The sequence below is a fragment of the Neurospora tetraspora genome (genome assembly GCF_033439725.1).
Source record: "Neurospora tetraspora strain CBS 560.94 chromosome Unknown B0H65scaffold_7, whole genome shotgun sequence".
NCBI lineage: Eukaryota > Fungi > Ascomycota > Sordariomycetes > Sordariales > Sordariaceae > Neurospora > Neurospora tetraspora.
In genome coordinates, this window is record NW_026944389.1 from 1,766,660 (window position 1) to 1,790,188 (window position 23,529).

Below are 23,529 nucleotides of genomic sequence, written 5' to 3' on the forward strand. Positions count from 1 at the left end.
GATCGGCTTACATGGAGTGTCTGCCATTTTTGGATCGCTGTTGCCTACAGCCTTATCAAAGTTCCATTCCACTCCCGTCCTCACTGCAGGCCTCCACAGAGACGGGCTCATGGACACTCCTTCCCAGCCAGAAACACATTGGGTCTCGTGGCCGACCTGAACGCAAGAATCAGGGCTCCATCTCTCTCACTGGACTCACTTCTTAGTTCCTGGACCGCCTTCGTCTTTATATCGTCCTTCCAGCTTTGTCTTCTTATTTCATGGCTCTAACAAAGTGTTCATCGCGCTGACGACGAAATATTCGACCTTTCACGGCATCAAGTGAGACCAGTGAAAGACATGGTGAGTATTGCCCAAGAGTAGGTTGTCATCCTCATTGACCATCTCAAGCGAGGTTTCTCCGGTGATCCTGACGACCGAGGAATAGATGGGTTTCATCAAGCGCGGGTGGCTCCCAAAAACGGTACCCTCCTCAAATCCCGCCGACACCACCAAGCATAAATCACCTAGACCGGCTACAAGGCGAAATTTCCCCGCCGGACAATGCCGAGGTTGAACAGAGACGCAGCAAGGTTTGATGGCTTTTCACGAGTAGAGACAGTTACAGTCTTCAAGAGACACTGCGTGGCTCGCAGACACGCGAGATGAACCTCAATGACGACAAATATGGGAGCCAAGCCGGGAAGCAGCTACGCCAGCATACAGACCAACAGGTCAACATCCTGTCGGATCAGAAAAAGTACAACAAGGCATTCGCATACTTCGCTAGTTCCCTGGTAGAAACACGCGCACAGGACACTGTTTGGATCGATATCACATGTCTCCGATAAGCCCAGATTCCGCCAAACACGAAGGATACGATGATCAGGCGTGAACTGGAGAAAATTCCGGAAGACCTAAACAAGCTTCTTCACTCGATTTGGTCAAGGATTCTCAACCCCAGTGACGTCAACACCGATGATGTGAAGGAGATGCTCCGCGTTCTCGTGTTGATTAAGGAGCCTGTCACTCTAGAAGAGTTGGCGATTCTTACCGGGTTTGCCATCGATGACGTGAAGAACTTGCTCCATAAGTGTAACCTCCTGCTCAAGGTCGAGGACGGAAAGGTTATATTTGTCCTTGAGAATCAAGTGAAGGAGCACCTAATGGATAGGCGTATGGCATTGCTTCAATTCGGGGATCACGAGTTGAAGTGGCAACACGGCGTTTTGGCCTGGAGATGTTATGTCCATCTCGTCGAAACTTTCAAATCCCAGAAAGAAGAAACGGATGCCCGTCAAGGGAGCACTCCGGAAATAACCATTGGAGATTCATCGTCGGGCAGGCATGGACCAGTCGCTGCGCCCATAGAGCACGAAGACACTCGTGAAGGTGACATCTTGACACCGGATCACAGCGATAGCCACGAGATTGATGGCGGGAATGGCAGCCATAATGGCCAAGATGGCTTGTCCACTGAGGCACCACCCCCGAAGGAGACCAATCCTTACAACCTCGACCTTGCAAAACTTCTCGAATATCCCGATTAAGCACTGGCTCTTCCATGCTAGCTTGGCGACGAAAGGATTCGCTGAGAGAATGAGTAGGGAAGATGATTTCTGGGCACGCGACTCCCTCGTTCGCAAAAAGTGGCTCTGGGCGTATGTGGCCTTCGGAAAAAGACCCGCATTTGGGTTTGCTCACGTCTGAGAACTTCACAGGTTTGCACGCGGCAGCGTCCCTTGGTTACGCCGAACTTGTGGCGTCATTGATGGACAGGGGGATTGGGTCTCGCTACTATTGCTTGGTTTCCAGAGAGCCTTGGACGCCGAGAGTGAAGCACCTATCCAGGAGGTTCTCAACAGCTTTGACTACACCAGTTTGCGAGAAGAGGTTGTTGAAAAGCAGAAGGCGGAATCTGAGACTCCTGCCTTAGGCAAACAGTTTCTATACTGGGGGGCCAAGACCAAGTCTGATAGCTACCCGGTACTTAGGGTCTGTGTTTGGAAGGTACAGTCACCAAACCACCGCGGGGATTTTGGCTCAGTCGGTAGATGGGGCGCCACATCTAACCTGTCTGACCACTTCCTTAGTAGAAGCGGTTCGTTCGAACCTGCCCGAGGCCGCTTCGAACAACCATTTTTGTCACTTTTTTACCCCCTCATCTATTTGAATACTTCCTGGAGATGTTAGCATTTGCATGCCCAGTAGGTAATCTACCTGCACTCCTTGATCCTTCAATTGCCACGCGTTTGAATGGTCCTTCCAAGTCGGCAGTCATTTACTCCGACTGTCGGACGACAATGGGTCTCAAAGCATGCAAAGGGGTTATGGTGAGGATGACTCCGGGAATGGATCTGACGCTGGCGCTGGCGATGGGGATGGCAATGGGGATGAGGGTGATATGATTGATGACGACGAATACTAGACAGGTCGTTCTCTTTCTTTTCTTGGGGATGAGTTTTTGGATTTGGTATCCTTGGATATGGCCTCTTCCGATAGCTTTTTCTCATAGATATAGTCTGTCACGATATCGATTTTTGGGTATTGAATTCAAGGTCCTTTTCACCCTTCTTTATATTTCGGTATCTAGTTGCTCGTCAATGTTGTAAATGACGGAACAACGATTTAGCCTGTCAAACATTCAGGCAAACTACGCCCACACTGAACCCTCAAACTTAGATAGCTTGTTTCATGATGACGAAAGCAAGCGAATGCCATTACTTTTTCTAAACTATAAAGTTCAGGGGAAACGAATTACATATATTTCATTGTATGGACCACAACACTTTGAAAGTTGCCAGTTGTGACTAAAGTTTATCGAGGAGTGAACAAAGAGTGTTTTGAACTGCTGGTGCATCAAGTCATCATGCGGTATCCCGGTATATGCATATACTGGCTGTACCCTCTAATTGAGTTTCGCCCGAACATGCCTTTCCACTCCGGGCCGTCTGTGGGAACTTGGGAAGACCCCGTCACCCCGGGTCCGAACATCTTCACCACATGGACCGGTAAAGCCCACCACCGCGAAACAAGTGGAACTCAGCCCTACCCGAGACCCGTGATGTGATACCTTGAAAGAACTTACAAACCTCACAGGTGGAAAACCCTTTGCAGCGTGCATGTGTGAGACGACAATCAATCCATTTCGTCGAATACCACCACACAGAACCTCAACCCGCTCTCACTTCCACCACACACACGCACTTACCTACTTATTGGTCGCGCAACCGCAAGTCGTGGCCCACGACGTTCTTCCTGTTGTGGAAGTTACTACCAAGCAACCAATGTGTGAGATCCAAGATGAACGCCTCTCAGTCTCAGCCTCTCTTCTACTCGCCAGCACTTCCCTCTGAGCTGCTCTGGTACATCATCCACCGATGCAGTTATCCCACCACCTTGATCGTCTGCTCTAGCCGGTTGGAGTTTCTTGCGGCTTTGGCGAGGGATATTAAGCGAGGGCAACAGCAAGAAGTATACGAGGAACAGTCACAGGGTGAACAAGAACAAGGAGAACAAAAAACTTCCTTTCAACCTGAACCAGACCAAGAAGGCATATCTACAGATACACAACATCGAGAAGAAGAGCCCCAGGAGTCATCACACTCGCAACTCCCACGGCCAAGTCAACAACAGCAGGCAATAATAGCACCACAGCCAACACAAGATCAGCCCACCAAAACAACAACAACCGCCACAACGACCAAAATAACCCCCGGCCCCGGCCCCGGCCCCAGTCCCTGGGTCCCCTCCCAACTCCTCGCCTCCCCCCTCTACCAACTCGCCGTAACACGACACATCCGCACAGTCTTCATCCCCACCGTGTCCCACCTACGTGCCTTTCTCTCTGTCTTTGACCCCTCCTCTACCAACTCTACCAACAACAGCAGCAGTAGTACCGGCAACAAGGTTCCCGCCCCCCCTCCGCCGCCGCCTTATGGATCAGGATCAGGACCAGATCATCAACCTGGTAGTAGTAACCACGGCGGCCATCAAACAACAACACAACGTATAATAATAGTGTATGGCTTCCTAGCATTACACCGCGATTCAAGCGAGTGGAGCGTGCAAGGACTGAATAACAGCGTTGCTGTGTTGTTGGAGGCTGGGAGGAGGGTGGGGTTGGGGGTTGTGGTTGTTGAGCCTGTTGGTCATCATCACGATTGTCATGATGATGATGAGAAGAAAGGGGTTCTGCCGAGAAGTATGGGTATGATGATGGAGAGTTTACTGGGGGAAAAGATGCCGGTTGTGAGCGGGAGTGCTTTGAAGGGAACTGGGGCTGGGGATTTGGAAAGAAGTGTTGGGATTGCTGGGAAGACGGTGGATGTGAGGAGGGTGTTGGGTCGGTGGTTCCGGTTTGGGGTTGGGGAGTGGGAAAGGGAGAGGGAAAGGGGCTGTTGTTTGGAGAGGTAATCAATGGTGGTTTTGGTCGTGGAAGGAGGGGAGAGAATATGGGGCTGAGAAGGGGCAGTGCACAAAGCACAGCACAACAGAACCGAGTTGGTAATCTAGAGTTTCGTGGTCTCATTCAGTGTTAACGACTTTTGATGCCTCCTTTGATAGAATAAACCGGGAAAGTTACTCTATACCCAACCTTCCCCAACCTGCTGGTAAAACAACCGAAACGCCATTCCATGATATCCATGCTCCAAAAACCTTTCATATGCCAAATAAAACTTGACTACTTCGCCGTGAACTGAACGCGGTATACTACACGTTAAACAAGAACAAGTGTGCGAACAAAGGGTATCATAACGTATCAACCAACAAGACGCCCGCTCAGATGGCCTGCTCCATCTCGGTAATGTACAACTTAATGTGTGCCTCCATCTTGAGGTACTCGTCGTGGGCGGCATGGACTTCGTTCTCGATATTCTCTTTCAAGTCGAGCATCTGGTTGAAGGAAGGCCTCTGGTTAGCATTTCTGATATTTTTCTTGTCGTTCAGCGCAATGCAATGCAAACATACCTTCTTCTCCGTCTGTTCAATCCTCACCCTCCTCCTCTCGATATCCTTGCCCTTCTCCGACCTCTCCTCCGTCAACTTCCTATGCACCGCCCTCAACTCCTCCATCTTCTCCTTAGCCCTTTGCGCCTTCTCCTGGCTCTGCGTCCGCAAGTGCGCCGTGCGATCAACCCACTTGGCCAATTGCCTCTTGAGCAGCGCCTCCTGCCGCTCTACCTCCCTGACATTTTGTCCCCGATCCGTAAGCGCGTCCCTTTGCCGTGCGTTCTTAACGTTCTCCTCCTCTTCCTTAGCTAGCTCGATGGCGATCTCCTCCAACAGCTTGATGCACGAGGCCACGTCCGAGGCCACCACGCTGAACGAGTCCGTTGACGTCTGGAGAGCTCTTGACCGCCTATCCAGCGCATCGATGTGTGCCTTGTCATTGTTCAACGTGTTGCTCAGCTCCGCCAGACTAGCCTGCAACGCCGACGGGCTCTGTAGCACATAAGGCCGGAGTTTCGCACTCTCCTGCTTGAGCGCAATCTTGGTAGCCGTCTTCTCCTCCAGCTCCGCCGCCAGCTCTCCCTTCTTGGTCTTGGCCTCCTCCAACCTCGCAGCCACCTTCTCCTGGCTTCGCCTTAGCTCCAGCAGCCGCTTCTTGAGCTCCTCATTGCGCACCGTCTTCTCCTGAACCAGCACCTCCATCGCCCTGCGATTGTGTCTCATCTCCTCCAACTGCGCCTCCATATTCTGGTTCTCCACATACAGCTGCTCGATGCGCGCCTTGGTCTGCTCGGCCTTGTTGCAATGCTGATCAATCACGCTCGTCTGGCTCTCGCGGAACCTGACAAAGTTGATGACATAACTCAGCATCCTGACCAGCCGGTCATGCGTCGGTTTGTAGAGGTCATTGAAGCTGAAATCATTCACCCCGCAATCCAGCATCAGCCTGCGTAGCGACACGTAAAACCCCAAGAGGTTCCTCGTGTCGGACGGCATCATGGCCTCGCCCAGTTCGGGCCCGCAAACGTCCTCGGCGGCCGCGCGCATCGCCGGGTCGACCGTCTGGCGCGTCTTGTTCATCAGCAGCTCGCCGAACCACTCGAAGATCATCTGCACCTGGATCGGGTTGGGCTTCTGCAGGTCGGCCAGCGTGAAGGGGATGCCGAGCTCGTTGATGCAGCCGACGATTTCGCGGTCGGGCAGGCGCATGTTGGCGTAGGCGGCTTCTTCTTCCTTTTTGCGCTGCCGCGATTGTTGCGGCTGCGGAGGCAGGATGGACATTCGTGGGTTGAAGGCCATTTTTGGCTGTGGTAGGGTGTGCTGGGCACGAAGGGGACTCGGATGGGCTCGTGGTTCGCGGTTCGCTCGATGATTTCGGGGTTTTTGTGTGTCGTCGTAAATGTCGCGTAGATGACGACAATGGGTATCTCGTAAGGATGTTGAGGGGTGTTCCAAAAGGGTGGCTCGTTGGCGCGTGTCCAGACGCGTTGATCTTTGTCGCAACTTTTGGATGGGGTTGGACCGTTGGAGGGTGGTGGTGTTGATTGAAACCCATGTCATGGTGGGGTGGTTGCTCCGGAGACGCTACCGTGCGGGACTTGCCGTTTAGATGCATATTTGCTTATGACGGTAACCCCGCAATCTCTGGCTCTTTTCATGTCTCCTTGCATTCTTTCTTTCTTTTCCCTTTCCCCCTCATCGTCTTTTGTTATCTGTGGAACCTCCATTTTCGAACTCATGACATCTCTTCAAAGCTCCATCAAATTGCGTTTTGAATGCCATAACAAATCTCAATATTCATAAATTAACCATATACATCAACCCTGGTTTGTTTGTTAGCGCGGGACTTCACTACGCACTCTTCGCAACTCTGTCGCAGGAACCACGCTAACAAACAAACCAGGGTTGAACTATACACCCAGACCTTGAACCGACGAAAGCAAACCACAACACCGACTTCACACCACAACAGAAGACTCGGATTCTCAATTGACTGTATCATTACAATACCGCTCAGCCAGAACCACCAATATAGCCCCAGAGGCTCCTATGCAAGCAATAAATCAAAACAGATCACTGCCCTCGGCGTCAATGGGCCAACCATCCAGCCAAACAGACACTCCTCCACCTCATTGGACACTCCCATCGGCCCTACAAGATATTAGACCGAACCGAACACTACACAAGCATCCCATCCATCAGATTAACAGACGACAGATGACAGATGACATGTACCCTTTCAGATCCGTTTTTCTTCCGATATTTTAGAAAAGCTTAAAAGTTAAAAACGACTGCGGGCATGGATGGGCGCATGATGGACATCGGGATATTAGGTAAGATGATCTGCATATCACATACAATACACGTGTAAGGAAAACGGATACTCCCGACCGAAACGCTGGGTATTTCTCGGCGGGTCGTATATAGAAAGATCTGAAAGGTGAGAGAGAGTCTCGGAAGGTTATGTAAGGCGCAGATCGGAGAACCGTTTGGATGGATCCAGGTTTTTTCCGACCTACAACTAAAAGTTCCCGTTGATCACATGCTCGTCTTGTCTTGAAGTAAGCCACAATTCTGGTCCATTCCGTTTTCTTCAAGTGGGCTTGGGCTGAGCCTAGTCTAGAGAGCTCAACTATACAAGTCAGGCTGAAAGGTCAAGGAGTCGAAGGATGTACCTATGCCTCGTACAAAACCAAAGCAGTCAGCATGCAAGTCTATATTGCCTCCGAGGCCCAGGCACTTTTGCAGTCCAGGATACAAAACCAACGACTGAATGAAGTCCATCCGGTTCCTGCATTTCTTTGCAGTAGCGGAAGCAGAAGCAGCAGCAGCACCACCACCACCACCACTCTGCTCGCATTCGCATTGCTTAACCAACAACAAAACGAAACGTCCAGATTGCGAAAAAAAAAAAAAATACCTAGTAATCCGAGTCACCCAGTTCATAAACTTGCTTCAGAGAATATAACAGCACATACGACCATAGATGGTAGAAAACTCGGGATCCCGTCCGCTCTCCCATAGATAAGCTACCAATCGCCTGACTAGTAGTTGGGTCGGTGACGACCAGCGAATCCCAGGTGTTGTATGTTCATTTTTTTTCGTTCAACTTTTTTGCTGTTTTCCTGTCCGTATTGTTGTGTTACTGTTTCCGGTCTTCATTTTTTTTTCTGTACCTTTCTTTCTCCTGCTCCTTTGTGAAGCAATTCAGCTCTTCATGGTCTTCACACACACCTTCAGTGGAGACCCGTGGAAACTTCGTTCCATAACTTTCAAATTCCTACCGTCCCTTACCTCTACCAGCAGACCACGGAATGAGATGCCGAGACGCTGAGTCTGCAAGGGGAGAAGGAACACGCGAGGCAGCGTCAAGCATAAAGACAAAAAGCATGAGGAATCATGAAGAAGGATCAGCCACTTCCTCTCCCGATACCGAGAGGGGGTAAGATATCGTAGGCGACACCATAGGTGACCATAAACAAACCTGAGGCTAGGTAGGCAATGCGCAATGCCCCCAGGGGGAGAGCTTCTAGACGCCCGAGAGTCGCGAGAATCGGGAATACGGAAAGTGGAAGCCCACACGACGACAAGACGAGCGGAGAATTCTTCGTTTCTTTCTCTTCTTCAGGCGGTTAAGCACTGCCCACTTCCACCCCTTCTCGGAAGATCTCCCCGCAGTAGTGCTATCCTTCTGCACTAACACGCATACACACATTATGTACCTCCGGCAATAACAATGAGCGGAGGAGGAGGATGCTCTGGAAGAGGCGTTACGAAGCTGAGTACCACCGTATTTGGCGCCGGCCAGGGCAAGGCAAGGCGAGGCGTAATAAGGGCGGATGTGGATGTGGCGTGGACCAACAGCCAGCCGCGGAGTCCAGCGTCCCGGACGGCTTGCGGCTGCGAAACGAAAAAGAGGAAGGAAGCGAGAAGAGAAGCGTGCCTCGGCGGTCACGACACCAAATAGTTCGGGGGAGGCGTCTGCAGAGTTGCGGGAGCTGGCTGGTAGGTATGGCGTTTAGGAAGTATGGTATGTATGTACGTATGGGTATTCTTAGCATGGGAGGGAACGGAATGAGACGGAGGGGGGGAGAAAGCGGGGGATCTGTGAAGATGTTTTGGTAGTTAGTTCTATGAGATTTTTGGCTATGCTCTTGATTAGTAGTCGTCGAATTGGTATGAGAATGATGCGGTTATTTCCATGATGGTATGGGAAGCACGTGCACACGAGAAAACAAACCACCGGGAAAATGCTCAAGGTGAGGTTGAACCGTGAAGAGAAATGAGACGGCCCGGGGGGTCCCGTCGACGAGGGGACGTCGTGAACAGCAGTCCAAAGTGGAGAAAAAGACCCCAGTTTCTTGGCATTCGATTTTCGGAAGCATCCACGCACCCAATGTTTTTGACTTTTTGATAGGGCTGTCGTTCGGGCTCTTCCTTTTCTCTCTCCAGGGTTCAAGGTTTGCTGGCCCGTTAGCAGTAATATAACCTAATGCTCCAGGGTGTGCCTGGCCTGAATCCAGACGGATGACGAGAACGAAAGAAAAGCAGAGAAGTAATACTGTAAACCAAAGAGAAAGACGAGGACGACCTGGACCCTGAATGTTTGCACTTGCAAGTCATCATTCTGTCATTTAATTCCTTAATCTTCAGGTACCGGATCAGCCCATGGATGTTTTTTGTTCCCCCTTTACCCCTGACTAGTAACATGACTGAACGGTGACACCTACAGGGAACCTAGGAACACCCTTCTCTTCCCAGTTCCCCGTAAGTCCTTGTGGTGTCATTACTCATTAATCCCGTGTTGTTGGAATGTGATAGGACCAGAAAGCCATGGCATGGTTGTTGAAAGAAGAGTGGGAAATTTTTCTCTTCATTATAACGGCGGAACCTTACATCAACTTGTATATTGGAATTCCTGATTCCTGCGGCTTATAAGATGAGATATGCTGTACGCAGCCGCCAGAGTGCAAGGGCCCATCCATCGTGCCGTCGTGGGTTGTGAATTTCGTGGAATGGCATCATCTTTCTTCCCGCGACGGACAGCAGCCCGCTCTGGGGGGCATGGGCGCGATCTGACCTTTTTCCTTCTCCCTTGGATGGATGACTCGAGCGGGTTGCCATGAGGTAGGTACCTCGAGCATGAGCATGAGGTGGTGGCCCATCCAGTCCAGTGATACATTTTCACTTTGCTTTTCTTTTTCTTTTTTGTCGAACCGTCGAACAATCGAACGGCGCTCACCGTTGTCTTAGTTCCATTGCGACCACGGCTGATGCGCCTCATCCATTCCGCGAACCTGGCCCGCATCAATATCCATTCAGGCACGCAACAACTTTGGTGTGTTGTGAGCCAATGAAGCTTGGGTGGATCCTTGTGTGACTGATTGGGTTTTCTTTCTCCTGCTAAACATCATGAAATCTGGGTCATGTAAAAGTCGTGAGTCTTTCGTTGTAGCGTCGTTATCTGTTCTCTCCAGGCCTGAGTTTCTTGGTGGTTACAACTCAACTACGCCCGTACTCTTGTGCGCAGTCGCCGCAAGCTCCCGGGGAGTCTCTTGTGCTCTCAATTTGGCATGCTGTGGGACTTGGGTGGTGCTTGTTTGGGTCGAGCGTGTACGATGTTGACGAGGCGGATAAAGTGACTGTATGTCTTGATAAAGTGACGGATCTCTAACCCAAAGGAGACAGATTCACTGTGTACCGTAGCCAAGAGTTGTATCAACGCCGTCGCCGTCGCCATCACCATCATTATTACCCTCATTATCGCCAATCCCATCATCGCTTGGTATTTTCCCCTTGGTGTTTTCGTTCTCAATGACCCCTTGCCTTTAAAGGCATGCCCGGATTTTGCGCTTCAGTACCGTTATAGAGGACGTACGAGCGGCGGCGGCGCAGCACTTAGGGCGCCGTCTCCGTCTGTCTTGACCACCGTTGCCGCCGCAGAGATGAGCCAAAACTCCAGTGAAAACGAGGAGGAGGATGAAAAGGAGGATAAAGTGGAGGAGGAGCACCCTGCGACTCTTCTGACTGAAATTTGCATCGCGATGCGAAGAACCATATTACCCGTTAACTTGCCTGTTGTTGACATCGCAGGGCAAATGTCTGACCTATTTCTCCTTCGGGTTAGAGATCCGTCACATTAGCGGATCATACAGTCACTTTATCCGCCTCGCATGTTGAAGCCGCGGGTGTGAATCGGGAATTGCAGTTGCGGTTCTCGGTTAAATCCAACAAGCGCCGTTCACGTGTTGCCCGTTGATGCTGTCTGCTCCATCGTCACGCATCATGCCCATTTCCTGCAGATCTCTTGAAATGCAGTGACTCTGTGCCTGGTTTGTCAGCTTGTTCGCGCGGGTGGATTCCAACCGCCCAAGACAGCCATTCAGCGCAGGCGGCCCGCTGCTGCGCAACCTACAATAACTCCACGCTCGCTCGCTCTTGGTGATAGCCTCTCACTGCTTCTGACCCTTATCGCCGTCCCCTTGAAGAGAGATGCTTTTGGAAGAGAGATTTATCCACGACCGTTGTGCTCGGATACATGGATGCTGCCGTGACTCTGGCAACTCTGGACATCTCAACACACGTGTCAAGCTGACAGACACCGGGCCGCGCTGTAGTTGAACGACGCTTTGCCCTGCAGAAACTATCGGCAGCTTTTTTAGTTACCATCCCCAGGAGTGGACCGCCGCTACTGCATGGGGGCTGCGCGTGGAACGGAACAGTGGAACAGAAAGCCGCAAACTTTTGGATCCATTGCGCTGAACACGAAGCGAGGCGACGGCGACAGCGACGGTGATGGCGATCTCCAACGTGCCTTATCAACATCCCCTGGCGTTCAGCACTAACGTGTGCATCGTACGTCGTTTGTGAGCGAAGCTGGGTTTGTTGGGGCTCGCTTAGCCCAAGCAAGACTTGTACAAAAAGACAGCATGACGCCAATTCAGATGCTGTCCGATGGGCTGAAGTTGGGGGAGAAGGGGCTGCTATGACATAATTGGCTCCAGCGCACCCCGATTCTGCCAGATTGGAGGGGGTAAATTGGAGTTTTTGGGGTCCCGCACCGCACGTCGATGTCGTCGTTTTAGCGAACGAACACACGGAACTCCATTTCTTGCCTCCACCAACCTGAACCAAGCGTCCCGTCATCGTGTGAGGTGGGTGGTCGTCTGGTTTGTCTGGGGGGTTTGTTACCGATACAGAACTGTTACTACAAGGACGGATACGAGCGTCTCGGGCACTGGTTGCAGACGGCCACGGCGACCCCAGACTAGGGAGTGGCCGAGACCTCTGCGCCTGTCAGTGGTTATAAAATGGCTGGTCTGCAATGCGCAATGGGAAGAGCCGACAGAGTATGTTGGGTGCAAATATTGGCAGCAGACATGCAATGGAAGCTTTCAAGTGCAGATGAAATGATTGACGGGGAATTGTCAAGTGGAGCTTCAAGGACACGCAAAGAGCAAGAGATAGGCGCTGGCTCCAGAAAGATAGGTACTGACGGGTAGATTTCCGGACTGCCAAGAATCCATTGTGACCAGCCGGCATTTGCTGTGAATCTTGATGCCAGATAAATACCCATATAAAAGCCAGGTATGAGTAGAATCATTAAACATCGGCGATGGAGACTTTCTTTCCAGAGAGGTCATATTCTTCAAGGTCAGCATGTCCAGCTGATGTTCAGTTTGCCAATATGGCGTCCAGAGCCCGATGCAGGCGGGGGGACACAGAGCATCCGACTCCGGACTGGGCCCCGTCCGTCTTGACGTCCTGGTCCTGGCAATCTAACAAGTGCCCGTTCCAAACGGCACGCCAGGCCCTATCCCAGGCCCTATCATGAGCTTCAGATGGGCTTCACACCACCACGTTTTCGGTGCAGTCCAATGGCTGCCGCCCGTGCTTGAAGCACCTGCCATTTTCATGGCAATGACCGGTGGGCGTGCTCGACCGTTGGATATTTTCCGTTTTCCATGTCTTCATTGGTAGACTATCGGTCGTGATGCATATGTCCGTCACTTGCGGCGTCCAGTAGGTCGTCGTCCAGGCTATCTCGTGGTTAAGATGAGAGGAGAAAGGTGCGGAGATGGGTTGCGCCAGACGCAATGCGCAAAAGACAAGTCGAATTAAACATGAGCAGTCGTGGAAGATGAGGGAGATTATCATGATGGCGGGGAAGACCTAAAGCTAGGGAAGTCGCCAGTGACGCCGCGATCCACTTCACGTGTAACATTCACGCTTCCTGTAGTGACAATACCATACTGTACGCCAATGATACGCGTGCGGAATACGGAGTACGGAGTACCTTTGCTCTGGCTGCAGGCTCAAGAGGCCCTAATAGTTTAGCGCAGCTCCACTTCAGACTTCAGACGCACGCACGCACGCTGTTCAAGGGTTGCAATTGACCTTGCAAGTCGCAGTTACCGTATCGTAGGGCAGGGCAGGGCAACAGGGCAGCAGGGCAAGCACGCATTTTCAACGGCATCTGGATTCATTCCTGTCCATCCACGGCAGGGATGCTGGGGAAGCTCTTTTTTAAAGGCAACTTCAGTTGGAGGGAGTCAATAAGCTGTCGGATACACGACGACGCGATGCCTTGGGATACCTCAAAGAGGACGGATACTCCAAAGCGTGACTCCAGACTCCAATGACTTGTGAAGAAAGTGCGAGCTTGAATCCCGGAAAACGGATCCGTACCTTGCTTCATACCCTGGCTTGTAAGGTATCCTTCTATTTTACCTTACCTTGTACATAGGCGGCACTTGCCTCCCGGTCCCCATTGCTCCCCACTGCGCTTCCTTCCATCCTTTCCTCTCCATGCTGATTGATTTCTTCAATTCCCTTCTCTTTCATTTGCTGCCCATTCATCCTCCGCCATCATTTCACCTGCACCTCACCTCCAATCTCCATCCATCGTTTCCCTCTTTTCTAGGGGACCGCCCCGTCTCCCCGTCCGGCCCGCAGTTACATACTTTTAGTTTACAAAGGTAATACCATTCAGTTCCCTTTCCCCAGTCGTTATTTACCCGTCCAACCCAATACACGCGGTGCACCTCCAAGTTGGAGCTGTGCCTCTCAAATACGCAAGCTATCCCAGATCCCCTCTATGACCCAAGCTGCCAGCGCCTTCCACCTCCAAGTTATGCGATAATACCTCTCGTTGCTCCCTTCGTCATACCTCCAAGCTGATCACATCCCACCCCACCTTATTTTTGGCAAAGGCCCTTTTCATCCCAACCCAGCAACAGGGAAAAATTGGTTGTCGATCATTCCTACCTCTGCCCTCGCTCTCACTTTCCCTTGCTCACCACTCCAGCCAACATCCTCTTATTTGTTGCTCGGGACCTGCTTTCCACGTTGCGCTCAAACCTCCTGGTTTGCCTCCGAGTCCTTCAAGAGCCGAATGCTACATCGCTTCCACCACGCGACCGCGGAACAAAGAATCACTCGTGCACTCTCTCCAACAAGGCAAAGGCACTCATTGACAATTCTACCGGTAGAACATCATTCCCTTGGCATACCTCCAAACGAACCCGGCCAGGCATAATTGGATCAGTACCTGACTACCTCGACACTTGGATATACCACCATCACTGCCACCCCAGCTTGTCGCGACAAAGAATCGCCACCACGCAATAACCGCCCCTTCCTCTCGCTCTCTATTTACTCACTCCTGCATCACATCATCGCGCCTCTTACATTGGCATACACCAAGCATGGTTTGAAGATATTGGCCCCTACAACGGATTCGTAGGCCGTCTGGTTACTCGTATCGCCTTCTTTTGGTTTACCACTCCTTGGAATCATGGTCATAATGAGCCGATCGCATCTACTACAAAACACAGACAATACCAGAAATCAGCCATACGCGCCATTTTACAGCTAGTTGCACATAATCAAACAGCTTCTCTGGTTGCACCTCGACGGCATCTTGCCAAACGTCCGTCCCGAACCATCATGGCAATCTGGCCATTCCGGCGGAAAAGCCGCAAAAGGCGCTCTCGCGCTGCCACGACGGATTTCGATGGCCACCGAGATGCTACCCCAATAGGCCAAGCTTCGACAGCGGAACAGGCAAAGACAGGGCAGGATCGAGCGGAGCCCCATAAGCTACAGCGAAGAGCACGAACGTATAGTTTCTCTCCCGGCCGCCACGATTCGATAGTACTTGGGCGGAAGATGAGTGTTGGAGGAAAACGGAGAGTGACGGGACCAGCAGCGACATCCCAGGGGCCTAACAGCACTGACCTAGGTCGGAACGTTTTCTTCCGCATGCCCACCCTCCACAATAAACGCGACGGCGATGACCTACTACGGAAGAAATCGAGCAAGAAAAGGCGGACGGAAGATCATGCGCGGGAGGCGGAGATCAAGGCAATGAGCACATATGTGCCTGTCCGAGCAGCAACTGAGGCCTCAATGGCGGGACGCCCCATGAAGAAGGACAGCAAAAGAATCAAGAATGGTTTTGGATTTAGGGGCCAAAGATCCTCGGACGTCTCCTTACCCGCCCCCGAATCCCTCCATTCGGCCTTTTCATCAGACTCGGAACAAATCTCGTACAAGGTTTCGGCATTCGAAGCACTCGCCCCCAGACCAACCCTTCGATATGCCACGCATCCGCGACAGGGCTCTACAAATGGTGAGGTTGGCGCATCACCGCTCGCCAAGAAACCCTCACAGCGCCAGAAGAGGCTCGTAGAGCCCATACCGGAGGCGACACTGAAGGCTCATAAACGTGTTGACGACCTCGCTAATGATCTTAGCGCGAGTGATCTCCGCGAGTTGATGGAACGAGATCGACGACGGCGCGAACGGAGACAGCAACGAGAACAGGAAAATGCACAGACGAAGCTTGCCAAACGGGTAGAAAAGCAGCGTGCCGACGATGTTGAAGCGCAGAAGGAAGGCAGAGAGTCTCCTCCAAACCTGGAGAGAGGCGTTCTTGGCCGTGAGGCTGTGGGCTTGGGAATCGACCCTGCGTCTGCGGTGGTAACGTCATCAAGGATTCGTGAATCGGACGAGCTTTTAAGGCCAGTGAGAAAGCGTTCAAGGGAAGAATTTAACGAGGGAAAGGAGGAGGAAAATGTGCGACCACATCCACTGAGATCTTTCCATCGCACGGAAAGCATCCCGGTCGAAACTCCCACTTCTCCCCTCGGGCCAGAAGCCCCTGGCTTAGCCAGTCCGCATTCGAGGAGTTCCTTTTTCAGCCCGAATGGTCGGTCATCTCGACAAGCCTCCTTGGCCAAAACGGAGCGCTCGGAACAGATGCGGAGAGGGTCAGAGACCAGCAGCTCCAGAGGGCACCTATCATGGGCATCCATCTTCAGGTGGGGAAACAGAAACAGACGAAGCTCTGGTGGGCCGTCTTCGTTCTCCAACACGTCGCGCGACTCGATGCGTGACTCGATGCAAACGCCACAACTACACGTGCCAACACCACCAATCAATTTCACCCCGCGACGGGTTAGCTCCGGGGTACCGAAGCGCACGAAATCGCGCTTCCGTGAAGATCTTCCAGAGCTCCCGCTCTCACCACCGGGATCTAGGATACAGTTAAACGAGGGCGATTCGATTCCTCCCACGATCGCCGAGGCTTCCCCTAACCCAAATAACGATCTCGATCCTCTAGGAGTAGCGACATCGGAGAATGGCCCTAGAGATGAGACACCAACGTCATCAGAACAGAGATCCGTGGACGCACTCCGTCATACGCCCTCTTCCTTCGGCCACCCCGATGAGCGTAATATGACCCCCGAACCGCAGACCATGTCGCTTGCCTCCATAGATTCTGAGGCATCATGGCTATCCGGACGCTTATCGGCGAAAAGGCGAAAGTCGTCAAGTATCATGAGGTCATCGACACCATATAGGCAGCTTCCTCGAACATCAGAGCCGGATAACGAGAATGAGGATGGGCATTCGCCTGAGCATGAAAACCTGAATGAGGAATCCTCCATCGTGGATGATGATTATCTATCCCGTGTTGCACGCCCTAGTGGTGAACGTCCCGGGTGGAACCGGCAGTCCAGTGGGGAGGCTCGTGCATCAAGTGATTGGGAGGAGGAACCTCATTGGGGATCTGTCAGGGAAGGGCAGCCCGTTGTTATCCACGGTCATCCTGCCAATGTCCGAACGAAGAGCTTCGAAGGTTATCTCAATTCATTGGGCGACACGCCCGAGGCAAGCCCCGGACTCCCGGAAACCGCGGGGGATGTGAAGGACGAGGAGATTCGGCGAGCGACCAGCGTGAATCTCGGCAAGGGACACGTACGACACTACAGCGCCGGCAGCGCTCGGCTACTGTCCCTGTCCCCGCGTTCTTCCACCGATAAACGGAGGAGTCTACCACCGAGACCCCTGGATTATTCGGCAGCGCAAGCAGCTGAGGTCGAGAAGCAGTGAGTAAGCGATATGTAGTGTTATGGCTGGCTGATCCCGCGAAATACCCCCACGCTCGTTTTGATTTGCTTTGTTCTTGTTCATAACATATCGGGGAGGCGCTACTTAACCGACCACCATTCACTCGTTGGAGGCGCTTTTCCTTTGTTCTTCACATCAAACCACACCACAAAAAGTACCCCATTACCCTTCTGTCAGGATTACAAAAACCCCCCATATTGTCGCACAGATCAGCCATCCCCAACTCTACGTCTCGCTCACACATTTCTTGCTTGGCTCCGGCTTACAATGCTTCGGTCGCCATGGCGGTTTCACAAACAAAACAAAGGTCATGGCTCAGACCTGACAAACTCGTGGTCACTCAATCCCGCCTGCGCTTGGTCATTTATGCCATTGCTTCCCTAGGGATGTTTTGGGATACTCGCTTTCTAATATCGGGCCCTGCTTTTGTTTCTTCTCGGATACTTTTATTTCACGCAATGCTTTGTTTTTGCTTTTTACTTTGATACCAGATAGGATACCCCCAAGGAAGCGAAGCGCATGGCAGGCAGGCAGGCAGGCGGAGAGACAAGGAAGGATACATGGGAAAACAGGACTATACAGGAGGGATGGATGATTCTCTATCGATTGCTCTCCTTGGCTCTACTTCTCCCGAGGTACAAAGGAGAGCCTAGCTAGATAGATGATAGACGGCCAAAGGAAAAATCGGATGGAGTTCTACTTCAGTTACATGTCCACAAAATGATGTGATAGATGCTCTCTTACTGAACCTTTCGCAATGTGGTACCAGTTCGTCACGTCACGCTACCACATGAGGACAGGACACAAACATGCTCAATACGAAGGTTACATTCACCCAAGGAAACCCAAACAACCATCACGTCGCCAGTGAGTGAGCGGCGGTTACAGTATCCATGTTTCCATGGTACGATGATACCATGGTGCAGAAAAGAAAACGAGTTGACACGTGTTGGTGGCTTGACTTGACCACACGTCCACACCTGCGCTTCCTTCCGTTGTTGTAATGTAAGTTCAAAGTAAAAAAAAAAGGGAACAGCAGTTGACAAATACCTAGGTGGTATTCTCAATATCTCAACCCTTAGGATACCACGCTGTAGACTTGTAAGGACCTGGTAAGATACCTACCTACCCTCACCTAACTCGCTCACAACTTGACGAAACTTCCGTAGTCCACAATGAGAATGTCTTGATTCAGTTATGTTTCGTTGAATTGATGGTAATGGTTTCTACATATGTTTCGGGTGACGTAAGTGTCTTTCTTTCTTCTCTGGACTGGGACAGTAGCAGGTAGCTACAGAAGAAAAGCAAATATGGTTTGATGTAACTTCGCTTACGGGCAGTTTACGAAAGCGTTTGAAAAGTTCGTGTGGTGCTACTGTATGTAATTTATCATGAACTACTTCAGTGTGTGGGAGTTCTGTTCATTTCACATCATGGTATTGTGACGGTTCTGAATGTCAAGTCATGTAAGTCTTGAATTGAGGTACGTAGTTTGATCACTTCGGGTTTGCTCACTTTGTGTTTCTCTCCCAGGGCTCATATGTACTCAGTCGCTCCTTCCTGACGAGGCCGAGGGTGTGTCATGAAACTGAAGCCCCTTCCTTCCTCAACGGAACTTGGGATGATCGTATCTGCTTATCGATAATGAAACTGGGCAGAAGTGGAAGGTTCGTGAGGAAGTCTCATGGAAGCACCTTCCCTCTCTGACCTGAAAACCATATGCGCTTGTCCATAGTGAGATACAGCACCCGGTCCATGGGGAAGTGGTATTAGGCACGGTATATTACGGCATATTGACACTCTGTGAATGGCAGGATATGAAGCATCTGTGAGGATCAGCATCTGTGCTATACAGATGCAATATTCTATTATGAAAAGCAAGAAAGCTGTTTTTGATGATGGTGCAACACGAACTCCGCTCAACACGAACTCCGCTCCAAATGAAGTATATCACTCTGTATCACTCCATATCACCCACCCACCCACCATCTGACAGACACATAAACTCCAAAGACTTAGAAACGCCAGGCAACAAGCCCCAGTGTTAACACAAACAAAGAGTCCTGGATACACTCTCACAACGCCGGGACATGCCGGATCAAAAGACAAAGTCCGATTTCGGTTCGGACTGTAAAGAAAATGGAAAGAAACAGAATGAAAAACTGTAAAATGGGTGTGAGGGATCACCAACGGCGACTATCGAAGACATTAGCACTCATTCACTCAGGTCGAAAGACACAGACGGAGTTGTACTCACCCAAATGCCGCAGCAACCTTGACCCTCGGCGCCACCTTCTTAGGAGCCACCTTCGACTTGGGCGGCTCATTAGGCTCGTCAGTCAAACCCAGCAGCTCCTTATCCAGCGCCGTGAGGGGTGATTCGCTGCGTTCGCTTCTGCTGCGACTGCGGCTCCGACTACGTGTCAAACTACGACCACGGCTAGCGGAGCGACTGCGCTTAGCCGTGCTTCTTGCTGGCGAGAGGTAGGACGAGGCCGGACTACGGCTGCGGCTGGGACTGCGGCTGCGAGACCGCGTCCTTTTCCTCTGCTGGTATGGTCCCGAAAGCGGTCGGTTGTCTCTCTCCCTGTCCCGATCTCTGTAGTCATCGCGGTACGAGGATGTGCGAGGTTTGCGCTCCTGCGAGCGGCTGCGACTGCTGTGGTAGCCGCTGTCGTGGCGCATGTCCGCATACTGAGATGGTCGCTCTCTCCCTCTCTCCTTGTCTCTGTCGTCCCTAGATGACGAGGACCTGTTGTCGTAGTAGGCATCCCTATTGTAGCGATGGTCGGTTGATGGGACCTTCGTTTCACCAGCCTGTGGCGACCAGGGATCGGCACTGAGGTTATACCTGGGACTCGGGGAGGGCCTACGAGGAGGTGGTGGATAGGTGTCGCGGCCGTGACCCCGGTCAGGGGTATCCCGCGGGGGCAAACTCTGTCTGGGCCGCTTTGCATCCCTGGGATCTCGATCGCGCCCGTCAAAGGAGTCATCCAAAGGACGCTTTGGATGTTGCTGATAACCTCGGTGTCCTCTGTCGAACCCGGATGATTGTTGATCGCGAGGTGCGGAATGTCTGGGAGAGAAATCCCGGTGCTGATCGAGTCGAGGGCGATATCGATCAATTTCCGGTGTCTCTTTACGTTGGTTCCGCGAGATTGTGAATTTCGGCGGAAGCTTCAACTTGGCTTCTGGATGAGGAGGCGCAGAAATTATATGCGTCGTGTACTCATGCTCGCCGATGCGCTTCCTGATCATTCCCGGGTAGAACTTGAAGACGGGGTCTAGCTTGAGAACAGACCAGAAAGATGTCTCCCGGATTGAGAAGGCAAATTCCTTCTCATTCTGATCGTTGAAATAAAGAGATTTGACGCATTTGGCATTGTATGCAGGCGGAATCGTGGGATCATCCGTATAAGTCGCAGGTAGAGGAATTCCGACCGGATCCGCCGGCTTGAAGTCAAGTTCGGGGAAAATGCGCTGCAAATCCTTCTCAGAAGCTGGATCCCATTCACCATTTCCTACATCCTCCTTGGGCTCGGGAACCGCTTTCTTGGAATCTGTGGGCTTGGATGTTCGCTCAGGCTGGACTGTTCGTGGCTCCTTTCGGCGTTCTTGTCGCCCAGGTCCGGCTCGGTCCTCTGAATCGTTCACATTTCGACGCCTGTCGTTCCTGTCGTTCCTCTCGGCTCTCTCAAACCTCGCAGGCCGGTCGTGCCTCTCAGGCCTTTGGTTTCTATCATTTCGCTCAATGCGATCGTTCTTGTCGAACCGTTCGCCCCTTTCGTGACCGTCATCTCGATCACGTTTGTCAAACCTGTCCGGCCTATCATGCCTGTCATGGCGGTCAAACCTGTCGACTCTGTGGTTTCCTTCATCTCTGTTGTGCCTGTCGTGTCCATCTCTTTGCGCATTCGAATGCTTCGGGCCTTGATTCTGTCTCTTGCTACGATGCTTGTTCGCGCCAGAATTGGATGGAGGAGGAGGCGGTAAATGGGGAGGAGCAAATGGCGGCGGTGCCCATCCGGTAGGAGGAGGATATGGCGGGTTCTGACCTGGTGAGTAATGGTATTCCGGCTGCGGTGGCCCACTGTAGCTACTAGGATAAGGAGGTGGTACAGGCGGCGGCACGGGCAGCGGCGGTCCTGGTTGTGAGTAAGGTTGCGGAGGATAAGCCCCAGGCGGGGGAGGGGGGACACCGTTCGGGTAGTAGTTGGATGGGGGATACGGAGGAGGATACTGTGGCTGTCCATAAGGGGGCTGCGGTGCGTACTGCGACGGAGGCGGTGGTGCAGCCGGCGGGAACTGGCCGTACACAGTCGGCGGCGGGGGAGGGTAACTCCCGGAATATGTTGGTGGTGGCGGCGGTGGGAAAGAGGCCGGAGGATAAGCTTGGATCGACGGCGGCGGTGGTGCACCGGGGGGATAGGCTGGTGGTTGCGGCGGACCGTATCTTGTGATGGTTGGGCCTTGGCTAGGAGGCAACGGATACCGAGTGACAACGGGCCCCTTTTTATCATGGGATGAACTGTTGCGATCTGACGAGTGACCTTGGTGTTCCTGGTGCTGAGACTGCCATCTTTGAAGGCCGCTGGAAGGACTGTTAGTCCCTTGTGACTAAGACACATGGGCAAAGGGGATCCAAGGCTACTCACGCAGGCACATCCCGAGTGGGCTCTGGACAAGCGACGACCCAATGGCCCCGTGTGCCGCAGTTATAACATATTGGTTCGTGTTGGGAGGAGGACTGTCCCGGAGCGGAGTCAACCGCCGCGGCGGATGACATATTATATATGCGTTGACCGGGGGGTGAGCAAGGAGAAATGAATAATGGGGAACTGCAGTGGTTGAGTCACTGGGATGAAGATGAAAGATAGAAGCGTATAACTGCCGAATGAAGTAGGTATATCAGGAGTAGCCTTGTAGTCCCGTGCAAGTATAGAGAGGACCTTGAAGCGGACGGCGATGATGGCTTGTAGCTTCGCTGATGGATGGGCGAATGCCTATGATGGATCAGGTTCGCTGCGAGGACATTAGCCTGGCGAGCGACCACCGGGAAGCAAGGAGAGGATCTCGGACAGCGAGCAGATGCAGACGTGAGCACTGGGAATGTCGCGACCTTTTGGACATATAATCAACGGGCCTCGAGAGCGACGTATATCGAGGCGGACGTATACCAGTCGGGGACACTGAATGATTTGGGATGTACTGCTATGGCAGTCACTCTGCAGTGCGTCGAGGAAGCCGCCTAGGATGCCCAAACTAACAATGCCGCGGCATCAACGAATGCTGGATTGGAGATCAGAATGCAAACAAAAGTCTAGAGACAAGGCTGCGATGAGTGGCCTGTCGCCGGCGTGTCGCTGCAGTGTGGTTGTGGTGTTGTGGAATCTGTCGTGGCTCGACTCTGTCAGGAAGCGATCCAGCTGACTTGCCCTACTGACTTCCGATGCAAGTCGTATTTTTGGAGGTTGAAGAGCGCCGTCAGAAGTTCAGCCGCCACCCTCTGGGCGCAAGAGAGCGGGGGCTGACACGCACGAATCACGTGAGAAACAGCCCCTTACTGCTTCGGGAATTTGGGGTCTGGACCGGCTCCGACTCGGCAAGCTGCGTTTGCGTCTCATCGCTTTGATATGATTGATGTTTGCTTTCATGATTTGGTTTGAAGATTGATATGTTCTAAAAGAACTAGAGGTATAGAGAATAGGACGATGCCTGCAAGAAGAAGCAAAAGCACAGGGCTGGCCATCATCTATGGAATAAGGCCAGTGCATCGACCTCAACGAGAGTCATATAACAAACAGGATGGCAGAGGCCAAATTTGAGAGCTAGAGTGAGGAAATGAGATGTGTTACCTGTGACCTTCCCGTCCCCAATTTCCACGGTTCCCGAGAAGCTGGTCCGAGATAGAGGTTGCCAATGTTGGCTATCATCAACCTCACACAGATGACTGCATCGGAAGCCCTCAACCGCGCCCTCGATAAAGCCAAAGAGGACATGGCAAAGACAGGTTGCCATGATAGCGCCCATGATGCCCTGCCATGATCCCCATAAACTGCCCTGTCGTCAACTGTCTTGATGGACAGCAAGACTCTGAACGCCTTCCTCCATGTGGCCAGCTACTCGTCGATGAAATACCTCAACTCCTGAACTGCAATGTAGGACAGCCAACTCTTGGGC

At 52.1% G+C, this 23,529-nt stretch overlaps 8 protein-coding genes across 8 annotated transcripts; 4 read left to right on the forward strand and 4 right to left on the reverse strand.

The window, feature by feature from the left end:
- Positions 1-644: 644 nt before the first annotated feature.
- B0H65DRAFT_551853 (uncharacterized protein) lies at positions 645-1,529 on the forward strand (the record flags this gene model as incomplete). The annotated part of the gene is made up of 2 exons (XM_062829850.1): positions 645-776; positions 837-1,529. The coding sequence occupies 2 exons, from the start codon at positions 645-647 to the stop codon at positions 1,527-1,529; spliced, it is 825 nt and encodes a 274-aa protein (XP_062678468.1).
- A 1,753-nt stretch (positions 1,530-3,282) lies between these two features.
- On the forward strand, positions 3,283-4,395 carry B0H65DRAFT_551854 (uncharacterized protein; the record flags this gene model as incomplete). The annotated part of the gene is made up of 1 exon (XM_062829851.1): positions 3,283-4,395. The coding sequence occupies one exon, from the start codon at positions 3,283-3,285 to the stop codon at positions 4,393-4,395; it is 1,113 nt and encodes a 370-aa protein (XP_062678469.1).
- Positions 4,396-4,761: 366 nt separating this feature from the next.
- Positions 4,762-6,231, reverse strand: B0H65DRAFT_511368 (Nuf2 family-domain-containing protein; the record flags this gene model as incomplete). Its single annotated transcript, XM_062828478.1, has 2 exons — positions 4,762-4,875; positions 4,951-6,231. The coding sequence occupies 2 exons, from the start codon at positions 6,229-6,231 to the stop codon at positions 4,762-4,764; spliced, it is 1,395 nt and encodes a 464-aa protein (XP_062678470.1).
- A 3,917-nt stretch (positions 6,232-10,148) lies between these two features.
- Positions 10,149-11,191, forward strand: B0H65DRAFT_541901 (uncharacterized protein; the record flags this gene model as incomplete). The annotated part of the gene is made up of 3 exons (XM_062829192.1): positions 10,149-10,360; positions 10,639-10,928; positions 11,060-11,191. Exons 1-3 carry the CDS (start codon positions 10,345-10,347, stop codon positions 11,189-11,191), a joined length of 438 nt encoding a protein of 145 aa, XP_062678471.1. The 5' UTR covers positions 10,149-10,344.
- A 27-nt stretch (positions 11,192-11,218) lies between these two features.
- Positions 11,219-12,428, reverse strand: B0H65DRAFT_475431 (uncharacterized protein). The gene has a single exon (XM_062827309.1). The coding sequence runs from the start codon at positions 12,076-12,078 to the stop codon at positions 11,401-11,403; it is 678 nt and encodes a 225-aa protein (XP_062678472.1). The 5' UTR covers positions 12,079-12,428; the 3' UTR covers positions 11,219-11,400.
- Positions 12,429-14,397: 1,969 nt separating this feature from the next.
- B0H65DRAFT_290669 (uncharacterized protein) lies at positions 14,398-17,481 on the forward strand. Its single transcript, XM_062823004.1, has one exon. The coding sequence runs from the start codon at positions 14,881-14,883 to the stop codon at positions 17,329-17,331; it is 2,451 nt and encodes an 816-aa protein (XP_062678473.1). The 5' UTR covers positions 14,398-14,880; the 3' UTR covers positions 17,332-17,481.
- Positions 17,482-19,155: 1,674 nt separating this feature from the next.
- Positions 19,156-22,310, reverse strand: B0H65DRAFT_290704 (uncharacterized protein). Its single transcript, XM_062823006.1, has 3 exons — positions 22,005-22,310; positions 19,607-21,940; positions 19,156-19,545 (listed from the first exon to the last, which is right to left on the reverse strand). Exons 1-3 carry the CDS (start codon positions 22,133-22,135, stop codon positions 19,533-19,535), a joined length of 2,478 nt encoding a protein of 825 aa, XP_062678474.1. The 5' UTR covers positions 22,136-22,310; the 3' UTR covers positions 19,156-19,532.
- A 628-nt stretch (positions 22,311-22,938) lies between these two features.
- On the reverse strand, positions 22,939-23,475 carry B0H65DRAFT_290681 (uncharacterized protein). Its single transcript, XM_062823005.1, has one exon. It carries the CDS (start codon positions 23,377-23,379, stop codon positions 23,098-23,100), a length of 282 nt encoding a protein of 93 aa, XP_062678475.1. The 5' UTR covers positions 23,380-23,475; the 3' UTR covers positions 22,939-23,097.
- Between the last annotated feature and the right edge of the window lie 54 nt (positions 23,476-23,529).